Source organism: Myotis nattereri (assembly GCF_964212035.1).
Source record: "Myotis nattereri genome assembly, chromosome: 14".
In the NCBI taxonomy this organism is placed as follows: Eukaryota; Metazoa; Chordata; class Mammalia; order Chiroptera; family Vespertilionidae; genus Myotis; species Myotis nattereri.
Genome location: NC_138089.1, coordinates 26,119,014 through 26,137,915, shown reverse-complemented (window position 1 = coordinate 26,137,915; position 18,902 = coordinate 26,119,014). Strand labels below are relative to the sequence as shown.

General features: G+C 49.4%; 1 protein-coding gene across 1 annotated transcript in view; it reads left to right on the top strand.

Annotated features, from left to right (window-relative positions):
- Positions 1 to 18,902, top strand: part of ATP2B2 (ATPase plasma membrane Ca2+ transporting 2) — a 360,949-nt gene that overhangs the window by 322,119 nt on the left and 19,928 nt on the right. The window contains exons 14-17 of the mRNA XM_081105731.1: positions 6,776 to 7,017; positions 7,963 to 8,197; positions 16,769 to 16,948; positions 17,162 to 17,249. Of these exons, the coding sequence (XP_080961857.1) occupies positions 6,776 to 7,017; positions 7,963 to 8,197; positions 16,769 to 16,948; positions 17,162 to 17,249 (745 nt within the window). The remainder of the gene's footprint in view (positions 1 to 6,775; positions 7,018 to 7,962; positions 8,198 to 16,768; positions 16,949 to 17,161; positions 17,250 to 18,902) is intronic.

Sequence of the window (18,902 nt, the reverse complement as noted above, 5' to 3'; positions counted from 1 at the left end):
GTTTTAGCCTGTCCCATCCATCACCCTGGACGCCGCACCCACCTTCTCGGGGAAGCCCCTGTGGCTCGCTGGCTCAGTCCTGCCACCTCATGCTCCTCAGGGGGCCTGGCACCTGAGAATCTCCTGAGGAGGTAGGCCTCTACATGACCATCCTAGAGGCAAAAATTCTGACGAAATTCCATCCCATCTGGCCTCCCATGGGCAGCAGCCCACACACAAACACAAAAGTATCCATTTGTTCATTGGTTATCACACAGTGGAAGGCAGAAATAAGCAAGACAGGCGCACACCAACACCCCATTCTCCAACCAGTGACCTAGTCAATGAGCAAATGCTAGTGCAGAGAGGCAGGGCTGCTGGGAGAGCAAGTGCCGAGGGCTCAGAGCCAGAACACCTGGGGGCAAATCCTAGCTCAGCTGCTGCCCGGCAGGGTGACCTCACTTCTCTGGGCCTCCATGTGGACAACTGTAAAGTGGACATAACAGCAGCCTGCCTCCCACAACCAGATGATACACGTGAGGAGCTTAATAAAGTGGTGAGCAGAGCCGGTATTCAAAAAATGGCCCCTGCTGCTGCTGTGGAGGCTGGCTGGGCCACCCGGCACCCGGAGCCAGTGGCTGTCTTCGATGGGTGAGGAGGCAAGGCCACCAGACACAGCCAGTGAGCAGAGAGGCGTTTCCAGATGGACTCAAGCAGCATGGTGTTGCAGTTGCTGCTGTTCATCATGCTACTATTGTTGGGTTGTTGGGGGGGGGGGGGGGCGATTTTTTAAGGCTTTTTAAAATTGTGGTAAAACATACTTAACATAAAATAGTATCATCTTAATTGTTTTTAAAGTGTGTACAGTTCAGTGGTATTAAGTAGATTCACATTGTAACCATCACCACCATCCATCCCAGAACTTTTCATCTCCCAGACTGAAGCTCTGCCCATCAAATACTAACTCCCTATTTCTCCCTCCCCACAACCCCTGGCAACCACCGTTCTACTTTCTATTTCTATGGATTTGACTATTCTAGGTACCATAGAAGTGGGATTATACAGTATCTTTCCTTTGTGACTGGCTTATTTTTTCACTTATCGTAATGTCCTCAGATTTATCCATGTTGTAGCCTGTGTCAGAACTCCCTTCCTTTTTAAGGCTGAATAGTATTGCCTTGTATGTATAAACCGAATTTTTTTTTATCCATTTATCTGTCAATGGACACTTAGGTTGTTTCCACCTCTTGGCTATTGTGAATAATGCTGCTATGAACACGTGTGTACAAATATCTCTTCAAGCCCCTGCTTTCAGTTCTTCCAGGTATATACCCAGAAGTAGAACTGCTGGATCTTAGGGTAATCCCACGTTTAATTTTTTAAGGAACCACCGTACTGCTTTTCAAAGCAGCTGCACCATTTTCATTCCCACCCAGAGCGTACAGGGCTGCCGTTTCTCCACATTCTTATCAGCACGTGTTTTCAGTTTTATTGTTTGTAGTAGCTACCCTAATGATTGTGCGGGGGCACATGCCAGCTACATTTTTTAATCTCACTTTTGCAGATGTTATTTATAACTTGTAGCTCTTTAAGTCATCATTTCTTGATCTTGGATGTATTTACTCCCAAGTATCCCAAAGCAGGAACATGAATTGTCCTCTCAAAGTGATAGCTGTGGCTGCACCAGACACTCCTAAAGCGCTCAGCGCCCACACAGGGAACCTGCACAGGGAGTCAGGAGGCTTGGGGAAAGCCCCAGGCCTCTCCTCAGCAGGTCTGTGACCATGAAAAAGTCACTTCCCTCCTGGACCTGCTTCCTGTCCAAGACAGAATAATACCCACACCTTACCTCCCTACAGCATTGGAGCCCTGGGGATAAAAAGCCTCCTGGAAAGTCTACAGCAATAGCAAAACCTCTGGGTTTGTCAAGATTAAAAAAGCCAAAAGAGAAAAGGGTGGGCCTCTGATTCTTGGTAATGCATGTAGGCAATTTCAGAGCTCAAGTCCATGGAAACAAATTGAATTATGTTGAATTATGGGGGAGGCAGCTCTGCCATTTGCAACCATGGATTGTTTGAGATCCTTTTAGGGGAAAATTAAAATATTTCACAGAGGGTAATAAAATGCCGGGTGTTTTGTAGGCATAATTGCTCAGCTCTCTTGGGCAAATAAGTAATTAGGCATTTTTATTTAAATCCTCTGTGTCGTCGTTTTCTTTTATTAGTGGAGGGGGAAAGAAACTATATGGAAAATACATAAAATTCTGGAAATCGCCAGAAGGTTAATTATAAAATTGTTTTAAGAATAAAATAAAAAGTAAATAAATACATAAATTTTAAAAGCACAGCATAACAGCATTCTGCAGAGACAACGGAGAGGGCTTAGCATTTATTTTCCCGAACATCAGAAATGGAAAGCTGTATCAAAGATTCCTTTGCTTTCACAGCAAATCCCACCAAAGAGCTCGGCAGGGGGAACCCTTCCAAGGAGATGGAGCCAGCATGGCATGGGAGCAGGAAGGGTGTCCTGAGCCTCGTTTCCACGTGCACAGCCCTGCCTTGCCCTGCCGTCCCTCACCCTGATCCGCTTGATGGGCAGGGTTGATTTTTCTCTCGGCTAAAGATCGTCTGCTCCAGTCTCTCCATTTACAGATGAGAAACTGAGGGTGAGGGGTTGGAGTCCAAGGCTCAGTCCTCCTTATGACTTATCAATGCCCATGACCCCACAGGTCTCGGATCAGCTCCCCAGCCTAAGCCCTAAGTGTAGAGGTGAGGGGAGGCAAGACGCGTGTCTAATTGTTGCCTGTCATCCACATAGCTGGTCCATCTCTAGAGTCCACCTTCCAGTCTAGGCTGCTCTTTTAAGCAATAAGAGGAAGAATGAGGATGAGAATGCAGAGGGTTTATGTGCAAGGCCAGTCTGAGACCCATGAAAAGCCACTAATGGTATGGGGGAGGGGAGACTCGGGCATGTTCATAGGTAGTTATTCCTCTTCAAATTCTCTCTAAGGTTTGGGTTTATCTGTGTTGGCTTTTACCACTCCCAAAGCCACCTCCACCTGAGTAGCTACATGTTAATTTTGTACAAGTAATATGAGTGGTCATATGCATATGTGTGAGTTGTGGGGGAAGTGAGTTTACCTGCAAATAGGAACTTCCCACAGCTTTCTGCTAATCCCACAAGTGCCCAAGGAGGTGCCTTGTTCTAACCTGCTAACCTACACCTCCCCCACCAGAGTGGTCTGCATTGAGCCATCCAGCAAACAATTAGTAAGTGCCTACAGTATACTGAGCTCTGTGCTGGCCCTAGGAACCCACAGGGAAAAGAATACAACAACTCCTTTATACAGGGCAATTTTCAAAGAGAGAGAGATTTCAGCTGGCCCTTAATGGGCTAGGAGGTGTTTGCCTGGCAGGGAAGGGAAGTAACAGCAGGGGTGCAGGTACAGAGGCATGAAGCAGCCTGGTTCAGGCAGCCACTGCAAAAGTGAGAGGGGCTGGGGCTGTGGTCGGTTGTTCACTGATAGTCTTGGGTCAGAGGCTGTGGTGTTCATGCAGCCCAGCATCTGGGCTGGAGGGCCAGCCCTTCGCCGGTGCCAAATGCTGGAGAAAAGGAAAAAGGAGGGAGCAGGAGAATGGAGAAGTGAATTGTGGTTTATCACAGAATTGAATTCATAGAGCAGTTCAAACTAGCACAATAAACGCAGATGACTCTCAAAAATGTAATGGTACATGAGTAAAGCAAGAAGCTTTCAACATGCAAAATAGCATTACACATACACACACACACATACATACATTAGGTTAAACTACATGAAATTGTCAATGTTTGACCATTATGACCTACAAAAATAACATTTCATTTGGTTGCACCTGGTGGACAGCTTCAAGCCACACCAGATTACAACTCTCCCACCTCCATGTGTGACACATTCAAGGGGTGGACTCAGCAGGCACCAAAACCCTACTGAAGCAAGTCTTGCTCCATAGGGTTGACTCTTGCACAGCAGCTCCTCCACTGTAGTCATAGCTGGTCCTCACATCCAATCAGCCTGGTGGTCAGTCCCTCTCAGTGACATGCCCACAGCAATCAAGGCTCAACAATAGCAGGACAGTATATACAGCCCACACAGGGGAGGCTGCACCACCAGCCCTGCAGGATACTGCTATGTAAGACCACTCTACCAAGCCCAGGAGACATAGCAGTTCTACCTAATACCTAGAAACAAATACAGAGAAGCAGCCAAAATGAGGAGATAAAGGAACAGGTCCCAAATGAAAAAAGAGGAGGAATATCCAGAAAAAAAGAATGAAGTGAAATGGAAGCAAGCAAACCACCTGATATAGAGTTCAAAACAACAGTTGTAAGGATGCTACGGAACTTAGTGGGAACGTCAACAGCATAAAAAAGGATATGAAAACCGTACAAAAGAACCTGTCAGAAATGAAAAATACACTAACTGAAGTGAAGAGTAAATTACAGGGAATCAACAGTAGAGTAAATGAAGCAGAGAATCAAATCAGTGATTTGGGATATAAGGAAGCAAGAAAACACCTAATCCAAACAGCAAAAAGAAAAAAATAATTAAAAAAATGAGCATAGCAGAAGGAACCTCTGGGACAACTTCAAGTGTACCAACATTCACAGCATGAAGTGCCAGAAGGAGAAGTGAGAGAGCAAGAAATTGAAAACCTATTTGAAAAAATAATGACAGAAAACTTCCCTAACCTAGTGAAAGAACTAGACCAGTGATGGCGAACCTATGACGCGTGTGTCAGAGGTGACACACGAACTCATTTTTTTGGTTGATTTTTCTTTGTTAAATGGCATTTAAATATATAAAATAAATATCAAAAATATAAGTCTTTGTTTTACTATGGTTGCAAATATCAAAAAATTTCTATATGTGACACGGCACCAGAGTTAAGTTAGGGTTTTTCAAAATGCTGACATGCCAAGCTCAAAAGGTTCGCCATCACTGAACTAGACATACAAATCCAGGAAGTGCAGAGTCCAAAATAAGATGAACCCAAAGAAGCCCACACCAAGAAACATCATAATTAAAATGCCAAAGTTAAAGACAAAGAGAGAATCTTAAAGGCAGCAAGAGAAACGCAGTTAGTTACCTCCAATGAGCTTCTATAAGACTATTAGCTGATTTCTCAACAGAAACTTTGCAGGTCAGAAAAGATTGGTACAAAATATTCAAATAAATAAAAAGCAAGTATCTACAACCAAAATCATTCTACCCAGCTAAGCTATGTATAATTTAGAATCGAAGGACAGAAAAAAGAGCTTCCCAGAGAAGAAAAAGCTAAAGGAGTTCATCACCACCAAACCAGTATTACAAGAACTGTTAAAGGGTCTTCTTTAAGAAAAAGAAAAAAAATATAAATATAAATAATAAATGACCTTGTGACAGCATGGATGAACCTAGGGGGTATTATGCTAAGTGAAATAAGTCAGTCAGAGAAAGACAAATACCATATTATTTCACTTATATGTGGAATCTAAAAAGCAATATAAACAAACAAAACAGAAACAGACTCACAGATGCAGAGAACAGACTGATGGTTGGCAGACAGGAGGGCAGGTGGCTAGGGGTCTGGGTGAAAAAGGTGAAGAGATTGACAAGCAGTTATAAAATAGTCATGGGAATGGAAAATACAGCATAGGGAATATAGTCAATAATATAGTAATAACTATGTATGGCGCCAATTGTGTACTGGAAATATCAGAGGGAACAATATGATTGTCTAACCACTATGCTGTACACCTGAAACTAATACAAATAATATTGAATGTAAACTGTAATTGAAAAAAAAAATTTAAGAATTTTTAAAATTTCTTATGTGGTTCTGGGTGCAACCAGGATCACAGGTCTACACAAATACCAGCCTGGCTTACTTGCATCAGAACAAAAGAGAGCTACTGGATGTTCCCAGAGAGCAGGGAGGTAAGGAGTGACATTGCTACTGAATGTGAGACAGGCAGGGTAGAGGCAGGAGGAAACCTTTATGGTCAAGTCCCATGACTGCTCTATACTGGTCAGGATTAATACCTATTGGAAAGTGTTGTGAGCTGAATTGTGTCCCCCTAAATTCATATGCTGAAGTTCTAACTCCTAGTACCTCAAAATGTGACTGTATTTGGAAATAGGGTCTTTAAAGAGCTGCTGAGGGTGAGCGCTCATCCAATGACTGGTGTCCTTATAAGAAGAGGCAATTAGGACACGGACGTGTATAGAGGGAAGGGCATGTGAAGACGTGGGAGAAGATAGCCATCTATAAGCCAAGGAGAGAGGCCTCAGGGGAAAACAATCCTGCTGACACATTGATCTCAGACGTCTGGCCTCCAGAACTGTGGGAAAATAAACTTTCGTTGTTTAAGAAAAAAAAAAAGACATACAAGGTAATGATTAATGCTAAATTTAAGAGAAGGTTCTTTCTGAAACAAGGAATGGATTATGCCAATAAAAAGAGATACACGGGGCGGAGGGCGGGGGGATGCAATTTTACCTGCCTTGTTTTCCTTCTTAAAAAAGAAAAATCTGAAGAAGAAAAGAAGGCATAATTCTACGGTTCTTATTTTTTTTCTATCACTTTTCATGTTTGAAATAGCTTGTAATTTTTTTAAAGTTGATCTTGCTTAACTCCTTGCATCCGGAGCCAGGATTGTGTCTGGGATGCAGAGGGCTGAGGGTGCAGGGGAAGGCAAAGGGCTCCCAGAGCCTGGCCCCCACCCCTCAGACCACAGAGGCAACCCCCTGGGAAACCCCCCACCTCTGTCTTCACAGCCCCCAGAGAAGGAGGGCGCACTGCCTCGGCAGGTGGGCAACAAGACCGAGTGCGGCCTGCTGGGCTTCGTGCTGGACCTGAAGCAGGACTACGATGCTGTGCGCAGCCAGATGCCGGAGGAGAAGCTGTACAAAGTGTACACGTTCAACTCTGTGCGCAAGTCCATGAGCACAGTCATCAAGCTGCCGGACGAGAGCTTCCGCATGTACAGCAAGGGCGCGTCTGAGATCGTGCTCAAGAAGTAAGTGGCACAACGAGCGGGCCGTGGCGCGGGGAGCCAGGGACCATGGGTGTCACAGCTCCAGCTGTCGAGCCAGAGGAGCCATCTGGCACCCAGAGGCTCAGAGAGGGCCCTGCCCACCGCCAGGTCCCTTGCCTGGTGCTTTTCCCACTATTTCCTCTTTAAAATTTCTATCGAGAGTCCTCCTCCTCCTCCTCTTCTCTTAGTAGGAAGTTCTACACATTATCACTGTTAGATCCCTCTTATTTCACTTCCCTTAGAATAGAGTTGGTTGATGGTAGTGATTTTCACTGTCAGCCAGTCTCCTCTGACTCCAGGTACCAGATTTAAGCCTAGAGAACTAGGCAAGTTACTCCCTGACTCTGGGCCTCAGTTTCCCCACTTGTACCTTGAAGGGATTGGTCTAGTCTAGTGGTTCTGAACCCTGGCTACACCCTAGAATCAGCCCAGGGAGCTTTTAAGAAACCATCGATTCCTGGAATTATCCCAGACAAACTGAACTGAAACTTCTGGAGTAAGGCTCACACATAGGTATTTATTTATTGTGTCCCTCGTGCCATTCTAATGTGCAAGCAGGGCCAAGAACCACTAGCCTAAGTTTTATACCCTTTAAAAGCCATTTTTGCTGTGGAACTATTTTTTCAGATGAATCTTGTGAATATAAAACAGATAAAAGTAAACCTGCTCTTGCTGAGTGCGCTGGGGCAGATATTACAAGGAGGCTGCCTGATTTCTTTTTGGTGGTTCCTATTTCATCCATGCCTGAGGCCCATGGGGCCTGTACCAGCCCTGGAGCCTTATGGGAGATGGGCTGGACAGGCATTGGATGACCCACCACAGCCAGCTGGGCATCACTGGGGAGAAGGAGGTGAACTTGAGCCAGTCAGAGAAAAGATCCCTGGGCCCTTGGCTGGACCTTACCCATCTCCATCCCACCCTCCCCAGGTGCTGCAAAATCCTCAACGGGTCAGGTGAGCCCCGGGTCTTCCGGCCCCGTGACCGGGATGAGATGGTGAAGAAGGTGATCGAGCCTATGGCCTGTGATGGGCTCCGCACCATCTGTGTGGCCTACCGCGACTTCCCCAGCAGCCCCGAGCCTGACTGGGATAATGAGAATGATATCCTGAACGACCTCACTTGCATCTGTGTGGTGGGCATTGAGGACCCCGTGCGGCCTGAGGTAGGCCCCCCCACCAGCAGATCAGGGAAAAGGGTTGAGGCTAGGAGTCCAGCCAGCTGGGTGACCTGGCATAAGTCACCTCACCTCTCTGAGCCTCAGTTACTCTGTGACACACCTAGGGTCTTCTTACCTTCTCTTAGACATTCAGACTCATCAGACCAGCATAGGCCAAACTTGGCATTGATCTGCTCAGGTAATAAGGCGGAATCCATACCATGCCGGCAATCCTGGAGCCTTCCACCCAGCCATTCAAGACCTTCCACTGGCCCCCCAAGGGATAGGCGTGCTGCTGCCCTGTTTTAGATGCCTCCTGCTCCATAGGAGCCAGGACCGCTTGTAACAAATTCATAGGCCTAGATTCCTAGGTCCATGAAAAGGAGATGGCCAGTAACAAAGGTCACCAGACTCAGGACAACCCCAAGTGTGGTATTCCCGTCAGCATCTAGAGTTCTCTCCGTCCAGATCCGGTTTACCAATTAGTTCACACTCGCCAACTTGCCTAGGGTCACAGCCGACAGTCTACCTTGATCAGGTTTCCAGAGGAACAGACCTAGAAAGTTAACAGAAGGTCAGATTCTCGAGCTGAAGGGTAAGGGAATGACGACAGCACAGCCTTCCCCATGAGGATGGAGGGAGTTGATGTACCAAGTTCATCTAATGCGGTGCTCAGCTTACAGTAGGTCTTCAGTCTCTTTTAGCTGAATCTGTGCCGAGAATTCAGGACTGAGGGTTTGCAGGAAGGATGGGATGTGGGTGGTTAGTCAGGCTGCCCAGGCCAGCGAGAGGCTGTGGGGAGAGGAGAGAGCTACCTCAAGTCTCCAAAACACTGATGTGGACAGATGGAGCGAGTCACTTACCCTGAGGGACACCAGGCAAGGAGAGAGGGGCCAGCCTCTCCTTCCTCCCAGGACTGACACAGCCTGGGGTCTAGACCCGATTTCCTGGCCAGGCCCCAGCTGGGCGCAGGTGGCCACCGCTGTAGGATTGGTGGCAGTGCTCCAGGGGCCACCCTCCTCCATCAGTGGCAACTTCCATCTTTTCCACTTGCCCTGACTATTTTCTGGGGCCTCTGGGCATTCCCTGCTCCTCTTAGAGCCTCTGGGCATTCCCTACTCCTTTTCAAGGGAAAGGGGTAGACAAGATGCTCACCAAGTTTCCAGCCCCAATGTTGATTCCAAAGACCAAAAGAAACAAGAAGGTCACAGACATGGACTTTCACGTTTAGGCAGCAGGGAGAGGGAGCAAGAGTGTGAGCTCAGGCATCAGACAGACCTGGGATCCTGAGGCCTAGCATTACTGGCTGCGGTGACCTGGGACCAGTTACATAACCTCTCTGAGCCTCCATTTCCTCATTGTAAATGGGATAATAGTATTCTGCACATGCGCTTTCACACACACACACACACACACACACACACACACACGGATACTGAAATCACCAAATCATGTACATACAGGCAATAGGAAGGGTGGCACAAGATAGGTGATCCGTAAATGTGGATCCCCTTCCTTTCTGCCCCTCCCCAATAGATTCATTATTCTGGATCTAATGACACATAACAACCCCTAATACAGAGCCTCGCTTGCAGAAGATGCTCGATAAGTGTTTGTGAAAGGAATGAATGAGAATGGATAGGACTTGAACCCCAATCTTCTAACACTGCCTGGTGTTCATCTTACACACACACACACACACACACACACACACACCTCCTCACTCCCACCCAGAGCCTAAAACTGCAAAGACAACTAGTGCCCTGGTGCTTACATGAGAGCCCGTATGCGTTTTCCTGCAGACCACATCTCTCCCTGGACAGACAGGATGTTTTTTCAGCCCCGATATGGGACGCCTGCTCATTACCAGCTGCTAATGGGTTCAGGCTTCACCGTGATGTGTTATCTCCTCACAAGCCCTGGAGACTTGTCCGTTTGCACAGTGCATGAGGCTGGCCTGCAGCTCCCCTGTCCTTCCCATCCCCAGGATCCCCCTCCAGCCCCACATGCCCAGAGCTCCTGGCTCATCACCTTGCCTCAAAACACCCCTGGGGTGGGTAGAAAGTCGCCATGAGTGCAATGATAAGAAATGTATCTTATGTCATGACTCAGCAAACACACATGCTTAACTGAAATAAGAATCTCACAAAGTCATGTAATGCACTTAAGTATTTCTTATTCTCTTGTATTTCTTTCTTTTTTAAATTCTGGTCACCACCCATTAAACTGACTAAACATTCCACTAAAGAGGCAGGGGGGCGACTCAAGGTTTGCACTGCTGATCTAGTCCAAACACTTCCCCACACCCCCAATATGCAGATAAAAACACTGAGCCCAAACAGGGCGAGTGACATTCCCAAAGTCTCTCCTTGTAAGTGGCCCAGTGAATTCAGATTAGAACAGGTTTTCTGTCTTCCTGCCCCAGGACCTTCTCCTGGGTGCCATAAAAAAAGAAAAGGCACCCTAACCGGTTTGGCTCAGTGGATAGAGCTTCGGCCTGCGAACTGAAGGGTCCCAAGTTCGATTCTGGTAAGGGCATGTACCTTGGTTGGGGGCACATCCCCAGTAGGGGGTGTGCAGGAGACAGCTGATTGATGTATCTCTCTCATCGATGTTTCTAACTCTCTATCCCTCTCCCTTTCGCTCTGTAAAAAAATCAATAAAATATAGTTTAAAAAGAAAAGAAAAGGCAAGTACCTCAGGAGGGTGAGGAGAGAAGAGAAGATTCCTGAGAGGGGCTGAACTGGGTCCCTGGCATTTTCTGTTGACAGTATGATCATCCAGAGACGTGGCCGCAGGCTCAGGCTGTGGGAGGGGTTGCTGCCCCACCCAGCAGGACGTGGGTGCACTTTCATCCTGGAGGCCTCTACAGTAAAGAAAGTGGGCCTGGGTCTAAGCCCCAACCCTGCCACTGACAAGCCACTTCCCCTCTCTGTGCCTCAGTCTCCTCCTCTGTAAAATGGGAGGTTGGCCCAGGTGCCCCTCAGGTCGCTTCCAAGCTCAGACATTCTGAACCAGCTGACTGGAAGGCTTACCTTCACCCCTTTCTTCCCTCCCTTCAGTCAGCACATCCCTGTTGGTGATCTCTCTCACCTTGGCTCACCCCCGGGATGTAGATTTAGAAGTTGTAAATTGTGTTAGAGCGCAGCAACTTACTGAAGTGACAATAGCAGTCAAGGGACATGGGTTCTAATTCTGTGCCTGCCACTCCTTCACAGAAGACCTCCGTGCGTCTTTTCCCGGGGCCTTAGTTTCCCCATCTAAGCAATGAGAAAGTTGGACATTCACAGTAGGAGTTACTGATGACACTACTCAAAGGTATAAAGCTCTTACCTGTTGATTCAGCATCTCCCAGAGAGGGAGGGGGCAGGTGGATACGGGGCCTGAGGAAACTGGCAGGTGTAGTTCTTTTATTCTTATTCAGGCTAAGTAATCTATGCACGTGGAGCCCAATTCAAACAGTTCAGTGGTTGAGTGGCACAGACAGGGTGAAGTAGCCCCCCTGCTACCCCCTATTCCCCAGTTCCCACCTCAGAGACAGCACCCTCATCCGTGTCTTGGATGCCCTTGGGGAATATCTCTCTGCCTTCAGTGAGTGTGTTTGTGTCAAGTTCTCTTGGGCAGCCCTGAGGCCGGCCAGGGTGAAAACCTCAGCCTGGACCACCTCTTGGGCCTGATAAGCGCGTTCAGACTCAGTTTGCAGCTGCCACAGGAAAACAAACTCTGGCTCCTTGGTTTCCCCATCTGTCAAGGGGGAGAACCTCAGATTGCCTTCCTCCCACAAGAAGACCAGGACAGAACAGATAAACACAGTCTTGCCAAGCACTCCACCATAGGACGCTACTGCAGGTACATTTTCTGAGGCTAATTGAGGCCAGTGTGGAGAAAGCCATCAGGAGTGTGCCCGTCTGGGATTTGCTGGGTTATCCGGGGGTGTGGGAGCCCTTGGAGTCACAGACAACCGGCTGTCACCAGAAACAGCAGATGTTTAAAAGCCTTTATTTAATGAAAACAGGAAGCGCCCATTTCCTGGCTGTTTTTCCTCAGTGAGAAATATTTAGGATAATTTTAGCAAAAGAAGGAATCTTTTTTTAAGTTTTATAGCTACTTTATCTATGTAGAAAGCATATTTCAAGCAGATTGATGTCTCTGGGGCTTGAGTTTTAATCATCTCTGAATCCTCAGCGCCCAGACCATTAAACGTTCAATAGCTGTTTGCCAAATAAATGAATGAGTGAGCAATAGGAGGAGGTACTGAGAGCAGTTGAAGGAAGTATGCCCTGGGGTTGGAGAAAGCAAGGATGGCTTATGAGTAGAGAGCATTTCCCATGAAAGATGGGACATCCAGGCAGAGGGCATAGCACAGGCGAAGGCAAGGAGGTGGGAAGGGTTGCTAAGTGTTGGAGACTAGTGAATACCCCAGTCGGGTTTATAAGAAAAAAGGCTAGAAATGGATCTTGGAGCTAATTTGTGAAGGGTTTGCAAATCCCCATCCAAACGCATGCATCTGGCCATGCATAAAATCTCATGCCCCAGCTCAGACTTAAAGGGACTTAAGCACCGAGCTGGCTCACAATGCGCGCCATTTACAGAGCACCTTCTCTGTGCCAGGCCCTCTGGAGGGTTCCGAGCCATGGGCAGCACCCACCCTCCAGAGCCCAGAGCCTAAGGAGATGTCTGCAGAAGGGGAAATGTAGATGCCCAGCACACAAAAGCATGAAGCAGGACCGGCTGAAGCACAACCAAGGCGTCCAGTTAGGAGGGCCACTGCCCAGGAAGGAAGTGGAGTATCTCAGGTGCCAGGGAGGCCCCTCAGGTGTTTCCAGGTCTGTCTTGAGTACCCCAACATTTGAGGCAGGTCACAGGCCCCTAAAGTATCTGACCCAAGAGTCATGGTGGGGTGCCCATCCATCCCACTACTACCACCGGCTCCTCCTCATGCCCAGATGCCCACTGCACCCCACCCACCCTGCATCTGCATCCACACCCCTCGCACCCCTCCCCTCCCCCAGCAGAACAACACAAGCAAGGAATTCTGGGGTGTGGATGCAGATGCATTCTCGTCACCAGCATCTGCAGGCCCTGTGCTTGGTGCTGCTCGGCCCCTGTCACAGGAACGTCCAGCCTCGCTGAAGGGTGGAGACTGTCATCCCCATTTCACAGAAGAGGAAACCAAGGCTGAGGTGGAGCCCAGGGCAAAGCCCTAAGCCCTCTGTCCGGAGGCAGGGAGGCTTCCACTGCACAGAGAGAAGGGTGGGGCCATAATAATTAGCCTCCTCCTCTTTCTCCCCACCGGACCTATTTGGGGGAGACCCAGAGAATGGGGTTCCAGGTCGGCAGTTTAGCTCCCTGAGACAGTCTTGAAAGCAGAAGTCTTTCTAAAACATGGCACCAATAACCTTCCCAGTTCAGAATGTGCCATGGCTCCCAGGCCTGAGGGAGCAAGGCTCTGGTTCGAGCACCTTTGGACCTCAGGCCCCTCTCCAGCCTCATGGCCCTCCCTCAGCCTCAGCCTCAGCCTCAGCCTCAGCCTCAGCCACTCCAGGCTTCCCGCAGCGGTTCATCGGCAGCACCCCTCCACCTTCCCTGCCTGTGCACCTCACGGGACAATCTTCTGCAGCCAGGACACAGCCAAGGCAGCGTGCCAGGCACCGGAGCCTCAGTTAGTGTTGGCTGAACAGAAGCAGCTCAAATGTCCTCTCTTCCAGGAAGCTCTCGCAGATTTCTTCTCCCCACCGACTTCCTTCTAAAGTAACAGCATCCTCCCCTGTGCTCCCAGAGCCCTTTATGCAGATCTTTACCAAAGACAAAGACCCTGCCTCCATGCAAGAATACAAGGACAATTATGTGAAATATGTGGAAGGACTCGATAGACTTGTTCCACTGTGGAGCAATCAGCCGGGCAGCAGTGAGCGCCCTGTCATCAGAGGCTTGCAAGCAGAGGCTGGCCGGCCTTCTGTCGGGAACACCTGGGGGGAGATCTAGGCAATGAAATAGGTCAGAGTCACAACCTATAGCTCCTTCCAACTCCAAGACCTCAAGTTTCTTTGAAACAAATATAACCTAAACTATTTCTTTTAGGGCAGGAGCCACATAAGGTATGCGTCCCCAAAAGAACAGTGGCTCCTTCCTATCCTCTGGGACTGGAGACAGCGGGGGGCTGCAGTCCCAGCGACAGCCATTGTGAGGACAGGATACATTATGTAAACAGGATGTGGGCATTCCACATCCCCACTCCCTCCGGCTCCATAAAAAGAGGTCACATTTGCTTATGTGAGCAGCCACTGCGGCACAAGGCAGAAACCTTGCTCATGTGACCCCCACCCCTGAGTAGGCCCCAGAAGGCTCCTCCTTGACCCTGGACATACACCTCGAAGAGGCCATGCTCAGCTCACCCGTGCTAGTACCTCAATGACAGGGAGATCACTACCTGCCACCACAGAGCAGGCCTCTTAGGGAACTCGTAGCTGGAGAGGCCTTCTTATCAGGACCTGACCTGCCTCTCATGCCATTTGTTCCTCACTCTGCCACAAGGTGGTCATTCTTAGGAGCCTGGATTTCCTCTACCAGGGGCAGCCCCTGAAGGAGGTGACACAGGCTGAGCTTCAGCAGGTCATGCTCCTGGTGGTCAGGGTAGGGGAAAGAGGGAAGAGGGGCAAGGCCAGAGGCAGGGAGGCTGAGGCGGGGCTGGGCAGTGACCCTGACCTGAGATGATGCTGTAGAAAGGTGTGGACAGAGGCCAGATATTTTCAAGGCGACCCTTGTTATTAAAATCCTGGAGGCAGAAAGGGACCAGCAGGCAGGAGTCATCAACAGTCAGGTTTTGGACCAACATTCTAACTCTCTGTGTTTGCTAAGGCTGCTGTAACAACCTGGGCAGCTCAGACAACAGAACGGTGCTGTCTCCCAGTTCTGGAGGGTAGAAGTCCAAGATCAAGGTGTGGGCAGGTCAGTTCCTTCTGAGGCTGTGAGGGAGGGACCAGTCCCAGGACCCTCCCCGGCTTCGGTGCTCGGCTGGCAACCTTCAGCACTCCTTGCCATGGAGCAGCATCACCCTGACCTCTGCCTTCTTCCTGTGTGTGAGTCGTGTCCAAATGTCCCCTCTTTATGAGGACACCAGTCACATTGGGTGAGGGCCACGCTAATGACCTCGTCTTTTTTTAAAAAAAAAAATTTTTTATTGATTTCAGAGAGGAAGGGAGAGGGAGAGAGAGATAGAAGCATCAATGATGAGAGAGAATCATTGATCAGCTGCCTTCTGCATGGCCCACACTGGGGATTGAGCCTGCAACCTGGTCATGTGCCCTGACTGGGAATCGAACTGGGACCTCCTGGTCCATAGGTTGACACTCAACCAGAGCCACACTGGCCAGGCCCTAATGACCTCATCTTAACCTGATTACCTCTATAAAGACCCTGCCTCCAAAATAAGGTCACATTCTGAGGTACTGAGGGTGAGGATGTCAGTGTATCTTGGGGGGCGGGGAGGGCACATTTCAGCCCCAAACAGTCTTCAAACTCTCTCAACAGTGACTTGGCAGATTTAGCTCCCTGAGACACCCCCAGGGTGGACGTGAGCTCCCAGGTACTGAAATGTGCAGGAGTGGGATGTGGGACTCAGCCCCTCCAGTCCAGAGGTGCTACAGTGCTTTGGTCTCTTAGTACATAGGGTTTTCTGCCCTTGACATGTCCTCTCCTGCTAAAAAAAATTTTTTGCACCAAATATTGCCTTATTACTTTATTATCTGCCACTGTCCATGGGTAAGAGTTTTGTCCAGTTGATTTGTGTTGTCTATAAAGTTGATCTGTGTTCTGGCAGCTCCAGGCTGGTTTTTGCAACCTAATAGCTGGCCACATCCACAGTTCTGCATAAGGTTGGGGTCTGGGTGAGGGGATAGGGTGAGGCCTTGCTGGCCTCTGATTGGCTAGCTCTGCCTGGCCTGATTGGCCCAGATACCAGTATTACAGAGAGGGCAGGAGGCAGTTGTTACTCTCACAGGGAAATGTCATACTTTACATGAAACATAATCATTTGCATTTATTATAAGCCAGTGTCACATTCTGTAAATAAAATGTCCCCAAATGCAATTCCCCTCCCCCCACAAAAAAAACTAAAAATACACAAATATATTTATCATTGGCTTTGCAGGAAATGTGCATGTGGATAAAGCAGAGACAAGATCCTGTGCAGTCGAAGAGTGTTCTATACTCTCAAGGGGCCAGATCTGAGGGAGTGTTTATTGGGTCCTTTCTCAAAGTCCTTGCCTAGGTCTGGATAACATTGTTTTTATCCTAGGGTGGGCTATCATGGCTGATAGGTGGCAGCTGCCTGGCTCTCTACAGAGAAGAATTCTGAGGCCACATCAGGGTTTAATCAGAGGGTGCTGCAATTGATTAATAATGCCTTCCATGGGAGAAGCAGGGGTGGAGATGGTCCATGTGCCATCAGCAGCTCCTGGTCAGCTAGGCCCCTTACAGTGGCACTGCCTGTGAGTGGGGCTCACTCTGAATCCATGAAGGCAGGGACGGCCTGACCAAGGTGATGCCCACCCCCATGGCGCCTGCCCTCCCACCCAGGTCCCAGAAGCCATCAGGAAGTGCCAGCGGGCAGGCATCACGGTCCGCATGGTCACCGGCGACAATATCAACACAGCCCGGGCTATCGCAATCAAGTGTGGCATCATCCATCCTGGGGAGGACTTTCTGTGCCTTGAGGGCAAGGAGTTCAACCAGAGGATCCGCAACGAGAAGGGGGAGGTATGTGGCCCAGTGCAAAGGGCGCTCAGAGGTGTGAGCTTGGATGGAGGGGGGAGGAGGGGAAGGGACTGGGAGGCATGGGTGCTGCATGATTGTCCAGAAACCAGCGAATGTGCCAAGAGCCCAGTGATTCTAGGCACCTCCCTCCTTTCTCCAGCCCTCAGTTTCTCTCCCCAACCCCACCAATCCGCCCCCTCCTGCATCCCTCTCCAGATTGAGCAAGAGCGAATCGACAAGATCTGGCCAAAGCTGCGGGTGCTGGCTCGCTCCTCCCCCACAGACAAGCACACCCTGGTCAAAGGTAAGACTTGGGCAGGCACAGGCAATTCTGAGACCCAGGTGCCAGGCCCCTACAGCCTTTCCTCCCTGGCACCTACCGCTTCTTCCCAGGACAAAAGGGCTTTTGCCTGGGGCTCCCCACATGTGGGACACCCTGATCTTGCCCTCTTTGCAGCCCTGGAGGCCTCCTAAGGACCATAATGAGATGAGGAGGCTGTGAATCTTCTGTCTGGGCTTCAATTCCTAAAGGAGCAATGAGATTGCCTGTCTAGGGCCAAAACTCATGGCCTGAGGACTGAATGGGGCCCACAGATGTATTTTGCTTGGGTGGTACAACGCCTCTTTTATGTTGAATTTGAATGACTTTATACAGATCCTGCTCTCTCATGATTGACGCCGTCGTCAATACTCATTATTTTCTGACACTCAGCACACTTCATTTATTGATGCTCTGTCTGGCCCCAGAGCTTGGGAGTTTAAGATCTTTAATCTGCCTGGTCTCTGAGACCTGGAGGATGGCCTAGGAATTGCAATCTGATGGTGGAGGCCCACAACCAGCATCCTTCTCCCTCCCTGTCTCCCTCCAGAGAGAGAATGTACCCTTGCTGAGTCCACTCAGGTGGCCAGATGCTGGGTACTTTCAGGGTCACACAGCCCTGGGTACGAGTCGTGGCACTGCCAATGACTTGCTCTGTGGCCTTGGGCAAGTCCCTCCAACTCTGACACTCAATTTCCATCCCCATTTCTTATTCAGCCACTCGTTCACTCATTCACTCGTTCATTCATTCACTCATTGTCTTGATAAATGCTTACTGAGGATCTACTATTGCTGGGCCCTGCTCTTGGTAGTCATAGCCTTTCCCTCTTGGAATTCATGGTTCAGGTTCCATCCAGCAGATAGTAAATACCTGGTTTCCCTACATAGAGATAAAGGCTTCACTGGGGGAAAAGAAGGGTGATCTGAGACCCTCTGCTGGTGTCAAATCACAGGCCATGGAAGATGGTTTGGGGGGGCCAGGAGCAAGTGTCTATGTTTGAGGCAGGGCAGGGAACTGCATTGTGAAAGCCCAGAGGCAAAGACTTCCAGGCACCTTCTGGTGTGGAAAGATGTTCAGCTGGCTGGGCTGGGACCTTAGGGGAGAGGGCGATCAGAGGAGGAGACCAGAGACAGAGGTGCCAGCCTCAGCTCATGCAGGGCCTAGAACACCAGACAGTGGCCCGCACGGTCAGCTCAGGGTGGGGACTGTGGGAGGCCTTGAAGGGACATGCACTGTTTTAGAAAGCTCACTCCCTGCTGTGTGGAGAGTGGCCCGGAAGCAGAGGGACCACCAGGATTGTCCAGCTGTGAGAGGTGACACCTGGACCGGGTGGTGACAGTGCTGGTGGACAGGAAGTCAGCAGGTCTGAGAACTGTTCTGTGGGGGAAGGGCTGGGCCTGGCAATTGTTTGGATGTGGTGGAGGGAGGAGGCAGACACGGGTCCAGGATCCCATAAGTCTCCACTGTTTCAGAGCCGGCTGCCCACCAGCATGCACGTGGTTTTTGAGCAGCAGCTAGGTGTTAGGAATTAGGAGAGAAGGACAGATTTGAGGGGAAACTCGGTGGCTGAGCTGAAGGCCCTCTGACACCTACGTGGAGATGTCTGGAGGGCAGATGGCTATCCGTGGAGTCAGGGC